Consider the following 6,419-nt stretch of genomic DNA (forward strand, 5'->3'; position numbering starts at 1 on the left):
ATCTGTACCAGGGTTGGTTAGCAACGAGAAGGAATCTTGTGCTAAAAGCCCGGGGGAGGGCTCAAGGCAAGTCCCTACAGGAGGGGCTGGACAAAGCCAGCTCCTGTCCCATGATCATCTGCCTGGGGGAGGGGAGAATTCCACCTTGTAACCAGGAGGCCATCCCAGCTGCTGACTGCCAGGAAGTTGCAGGTCAGCAGGGGACAGCGCCTGCCATGGGGTGCATAGAGACATGTATCCCGAAGGTGGAAGTTGGGGTCCTGATAACCACTGTGGTGGGAACAGACCCCAGGGACTCTGTAGCAGGAAGCAAGCCCAACCTGAGGGAAAGGGGGGGATTTTGCTGGCCAGTGAAGGGTCTGTCATAGCTGGTAGCTGTGAGCCCACCGCTGGACCAGGGTCACCTTCCCTTTTGGAGTTCTACTGACCAAGGGGGGAGCCCAGAGAGGGAAGTCCAGACAGAAGGTGAGGGGGGACAGGAGAGTCTACCCACCTTTTGTAGGGAGGCTCTTTCCCAGGAGGAGGGTGAAAAATCTGCATTTAAAATGTCAGACCCCTCTCCTGTGGATCAGGTTTTAAGGGAAGACTGGGGGTCAGATCTCCTGGAGGGGGAATCCATCCAGCTGACCTGTTGGGGGCAAAGAGTGGGGTCTCCGAGGGGATCTTACCGATCCAAAGCACTCCATTAAAGAATGTTATTCCTGCCACTCTTGTAAAAAATAACAGTCTCTTCAAGGCTGGGGGAAGAAGAACTCTGCTCTTGGGAAGCTCCACAAGGGGGTGAGGTCCAACACAAAGAAATTCCAGAGGGAGGGGCCGAGGGCAGGCATGGTTGCAGTACACCCTTTCCTTGCCAAAGCCTCAAACACATGCCTAAATCAAAAGCCTTCTCCAAAGAGGCAGAAGAATCTGCATCAGGGCACCGATCATGGTACACAAAGGAATTGGAAAATGTAATAGACACTAAACAAGCTAAATTGTGTGAACAAAGCTTGTCCGCCATAAATTTGCTGTTAATCTTGTGTCTTTTACTACTTCATCTATGGGTCAAAACAAAGGAGTTAATTCTAGTGGTAAACGCTTTAAAGATGTGGGACGTACCTGATTTGTGGAAAAAACTTTTGTACATGCTAGGGATGGTGACAACTTTTCAGCTTATACCTGTAAACAGGCTGGAAGCTTGGCACAGCAGCAAGAGTATAACAGGCCCACGCTGCTGTGTGGAAGGGGAAACTGAAGCACATCGCCTCACAGCATTGGTGGCTAAATGCCAAGACATCTACACTTTAACAGATATTGCTGTTTGCATTCTGTTAGCAATACTACACCCCAGCCTGTTTTCAGGCACCCAGGCACCAGGAACCCCAAACCTTGCTAGAACACCTATGAATGACATCATACGGTTTAAAGGTACTGAAAAGGGGTGTGACCAGAGACAAACAGGAATTTTAAGTATACTGCCTCCGCCATGGGCAGTGTCCAAGTCTCCGGCAGTAAGTTCAGGAGGAGGGTGTGACGTTGCACCCCATAATGCTTTATGGAAATATGCTTATGAATGTATATGACATAACTGGAATATGTTTTATGCTACATATGCCATGTAACATCTCTCTCTAAAGGTTATGATCTACTGAATATATTCATCCTATTTGTATACACGTATCATTTTTGTATTCCAAGTTATGAATATTGGCTGTGTACTTGTTTGATTTTAAGTACCCTTAGTAAAGCATTTGATCAGCTTCTTAAGAAAGGAATTTGCAAGTGCCAATTAAGAAACACTTAACAGACAATGGAACCCTGGAAGACTCCAATCCACATAAGAAGTCTACTTGGGATATTCAAGGTAGCATGTGAACAATGGCTGCCACCTGTAAAGTTCTGAGTCATGCATGGACATGTGACTTGCCTATGTGACTCCAATACCCCAGCTTGCAGCTGGATTCTTCATAGGAGAGAGGAGGGGGTCTCCACCCATAAGAGAGAGTCTATTTAAGCCCCTGGGAGACCCCTCCATTTGGTCTTCAGCTGGCTCAAGCGAGAGCCTCTCCACCCCCAAAGGATACCTGAAAGAAACTGGAACAAAGGACAGTAACTGCAGGGGTGTGAGTGATTGCTGGACCCAGAGTAGAAGGAGGCTAGTCTGTAAAAGAAGCTTATTGGAACATCTGTGAGGGTGAGATTTCATCTGTAATCATTTTCTTACTGTATTAGGATTAGATTTGCGTGTTTTATTTTATTTTGCTTGGTAATTCACTTTGTTCTGCCTGTTATTACATGGAACAACCTAAATTCTACTTTTTGTATTTAATAAAATCATTTTTACTTATTAATTAACCCAGAGTATGTATTAATACCGGGGGTGGGGGCAAACAGCTGTGCATATCTCTTTATCAGTGTTATAGAGGGCGTACAATTTATGAGTTTATCCTGTATAAGCTTTATACTGGGTAAAATGGATTTATTTGGGGGTTTGAACCCCATTGGAAGCTGGGTACCTGAGTATTGGAGACAGGAACATTTCTTAAGCTGTTTTCAGTTAAGCCTGCAGTTTTTGGGGAACGTGGTTCAGACCTGGGTCTGTGTCTGTACAGGCTAGTGTGTCTGGCTCAAAGGTTCTGAAGTCTTAAGGTGCCAGGGAAAACAGGCTCAGAGGTAGTCTCGGCACACCAGGTGGCAGTCCCGAAGGGGGTTTCTGTGATCCAACCCGTCACAATGTTATAGCAAGGGAATATCTGACCACACCCCGTCAAGAGCTAGGGAGGCTTTATAGTTTCATAAGCACAAAGCATTCTGATACTACTGTTCAAGCTGCACACCTCCTCCAAGAAGCTCAGCAACACAACATGCATTAGCTCTGTAAGAAGCAACTTCCAGGGTTCACAATTTGCAAGCCACAGTTAACATGAGAATTTACCATGACAGCAGTTCTAGTTTTGGAGGCCCCTTTTAAATGTCTTCTGTTGAGGAAAAATCTAGAATGGATTTGGAGGTTAGTGGGCAGAAGAGGGAATAAGGTAAATGGGTATCCCTGTAATTTGTGCACTAAAAATCAGATTTCACTCCTGGCTTAAACAATTTAACTTTTAACTTAAAACAGAGCTATATCCACTTATGCCAAAAGTGGATTTGGCCTAAGTTGTAAAACATGCCCAAACTACCAACTTATGAATGAGAAGAAATGACACACACACTGTCACACTGTCTATATGTATTTTTTGTGTGAATAACCCACCTCTTATACATATCCAGCAATCATCTTTTTTACTGTGTTTAGCAAGCTCTTCTTCAGTCACGTCAATTAATCGTCCTTTCAATCCAGTTAAGTCTTTTCCACTTTTAGTTAGTCGAATCCAGTCCATAAGACTTCTGCCTGGTTTTAAAGGGACCTAAAAAGTAAAATATATGCTAACATTGTAAAATGCTAAAGGAAAAGTGTGAGACAAAGTGGGTGAGGTAATACCTTTTATTGGAAAAGTGCATATTCAAAAGACTACTTTGTTTTGTTTTACAAAGAGGGTATGGATAGAGTGATGACACTCTTGTTTGTTTTCTCTACTGCTATTGGGAACCCCCTGGACCAAAGCAAAACTACTTAGGACAGCTACCTACTCACTTGAGGCAAGTGACATTCTCCACTCTCTCCTTGCCCACATTAGCACCCACTGGGAGGATATCTGTCCACAACAAACTGGACTGCAGACACCAAATCTTCACTGCAGTAGTGAAGAGTCACATCAGTTTCATTCTGCTGCTGGCTGGTTAGTCTATGAATAGCAAAAGAAATAGAGCTATTCACAGAAAGAAGGGAGTCAAGAATACAATTTAGGGAGAGAGAGTATTACAAACACACCCTTCACATCAGATAGAGGAATCTCCACCAAACTGCATAGCAGCTAGGAGGCTCAAGAAGAGATAGATACACCTATTCCTCCTCTATTCAAGCACCCAAAGAAAACACATCTCCAAGTTTACCGGTCATTGACTGACCAAAAAGAAAACCAAAATCCCCAAGCAAGATCCAGGGATACCATCCTAGCAGGACTTTCCCTTTCCCAAAAGTTGGAGGTGAGGATGGCATCTCACCTGGGCATTGATCTTTAACACCTTTAATACTAATCTGTGCCTAACAGGTTTAAACCAATGATCAAATTTTCAAGCCTTACATATGGCAAAAGAGGTGAAAAAGCACGTGACTGTACAGAAGAGAAGATGAAGAAAAAGGGAGGACTGGAGAATATTGCATAGGGAATTTAAATTTGACATGGTCAAAATTTTCACACAGCAGATGCCTATAAATTAGGCTCTTAAATAAATTGAGCCTTATTTTAAAAACACTGAACACATCCTGCTCCTATTGAAGCCAACAGGAGCCAACTGTCCTCAGGGCTTTTGAAAGCCAGGCCCAACTTATTTAGGAACCTAAACAGAAGAGCTTTATTGGATATAAACATCCTCATGTAGAGTTTGAGCTGCAAAATGTGAAGTTAACATCAGCGGAAGAGCTATCCTTTATAAATTCTGAGATAACCTAGAAAGTCTAACAAGGAACTGGTAACTGTCCTCTTTCTCTAAAGAGACATACAGATTATCTGGAACCATAAGGCTGTGCAGATACCTATGTAGCAATCTGATCTTATCGCTGCCACCCATGTCCTTCCTACCACTTTGCTATTATTAGAGTGTAACAAACTTGAAACAAAAATGCAACAAGCAAGCATAAGCTCCTAAGGACAGTGAATGCATGTTCTTGAATGTTCGTACAGCACCCAGCACAACGGTTCCACCAATACTTGCCAACTACATAAAATTAAACAAGAAAAAAAGCATTAACGCAACATTAAAGTAAAAAAATTAAGTCAGGAAATTCCAGAAGATAATTTTATAGCATATACATTGATAAATACTACATGTAAGTTTAGATTTAATAAAGAAAATTAACAGGAAATAATACATATGGGTTATGGTTAACACTGGACTTGCCATCAGACTGGCAATCTATCTAGTCCTGCATTCTATCTCTGACAGTAGCCAGCACCAGATGCTTCAAAGGAAAGTGCAAGAACCTTCAAATGGACAATTATAAAAGTCAGCCCATAGGGCAAGTGTCCTCCTTAGCTTCGGCCCTGAAGCACAAGGAGATAGATCCTTTAACCTTATAAAATTATTAAAAATACAACAGTGTAATTGTGGACTGTCTTCATTATATATAAAGATGCCAAATCCTGCTATACTCATGGAATGTGGCAATGAGTCCCATAGACCAATTATACCACGTTTCATTAAGCAGAGATTTTCCTTGCTGCACCCCCATAAGTGCCACTTTCCTTTTGGAAATTCTGGAGCTGTTCTTGCCAGTCCCTGACACTAACGCTGCACTACAGCTCTGTCTCTTCGCATTGAAAGGAACTGATCCGCACTCCGCACGCTTTCCCCGCTACACGCAAGTGAAGCGTGTGAACAGGCGAGAGGTGCCCGATCCCCAGGGCATCGGTATGAGGACGCAGCTGGTTCCAAACACGAGGCAGGAGAGCAGCCCAGGGCTGCCTCCCAGCCCCCGGGGTGACAGCCCCCGCCTGCCCACTACTCCGGGCCCAGCTCGAGCGCACACAGCATCTCGGCGCCGCTTGGCTGCTCCCTGCCCGGCTGCTGTGGGGCCCCCGTGGTGCTTCACCGGCCCCGGGCAGATCCGGGCGACACCCGCCTGCGGCGGCACTGCCCAAGCTTCGCAGCCGGGCGGCAGCCCCGAGACAGGCAGCGCCCCGCCACCGCCGGGAAAGACGGGGCCAGCCCCCCTGCCTGCCCGGCCCCTACCTTGCTGCGCCCCCCCGCGGCCGCCCGCTGCTGGGAGCCGGACGCGGGGAAGGCCTGCGCCGGGACGTTCAGCATCCTGCTCCGCTCCGCGGCCGCGCGGCGCGCTCACTCCCCGCGCGCTTCCGGGCTCGGCCTGGCCGCGAGGGGACTGCGCAGGCGCGGGGGGCGGAGTCCGCCCAGCAGCCTGGGGAGCAACCCCCCCCTCCTTCCAGAGCCGCGCGCGCCACCCTCAGGTGGGACCGGAGCCTCGCAAAACAAACCCGCGAACCGGCTGCAAATGGGGGCCGGTGCTGACGTTACTGCTCCCCCCCGCAAGACCTTCTCCTCCCCCGCCGCGCTGTGTCGTGGGGCACAACTTCCACGTTCCACCCTGCTGCGGTTGCTGCACTGGGGCCGCACACCTGCCCCCCCACCCCATTGGCTTGTGCCTTGATCCGCCTTTCACCCTGGCACTGGGCCTTGGTGGCAGGGGTGGCTCTAACTTTTTTGCCGCCCCAAGCAAAAAAAAAGAGCGCTGCCCTCCATAGCGCCGCCATAACACACACCCTCAGCACTGCGCCGCCACCCCCCCCCCCCCCCCCCCCCCCCCCCCCCCCCCCCCCCCC

General features: G+C 47.6%; 1 protein-coding gene across 3 annotated transcripts in view; it reads right to left on the bottom strand.

Annotated features, from left to right (window-relative positions):
• LOC112102128 (cytochrome b5 reductase 4) overlaps window positions 1-5,913 on the bottom strand; it is a 72,394-nt gene extending 66,481 nt beyond the window's left edge. For 2 of the 3 annotated variants that reach the window (XM_026654376.2, XM_026654371.2), the window contains exons 1-2: window positions 5,815-5,913; window positions 3,236-3,389 (exon numbers count right to left, since the gene is read on the bottom strand). In XM_026654376.2, coding sequence (XP_026510161.1) covers window positions 3,236-3,389; window positions 5,815-5,889 — 229 coding nt within the window. In that variant the 5' untranslated portion in view covers window positions 5,890-5,913. Of the gene's footprint in view, window positions 1-3,235; window positions 3,390-3,616; window positions 3,768-5,814 lie in introns of all 3 variants that reach the window. The other variant, XM_026654387.2, reaches the window with a different exon arrangement.
• Window positions 5,914-6,419: the final 506 nt, after the last annotated feature.

Source organism: Terrapene carolina, unplaced genomic scaffold, assembly GCF_002925995.2.
Source record: "Terrapene carolina triunguis isolate 2854851 unplaced genomic scaffold, T_m_triunguis-2.0 Scaffold42, whole genome shotgun sequence".
NCBI lineage: Eukaryota > Metazoa > Chordata > Testudines > Emydidae > Terrapene > Terrapene triunguis.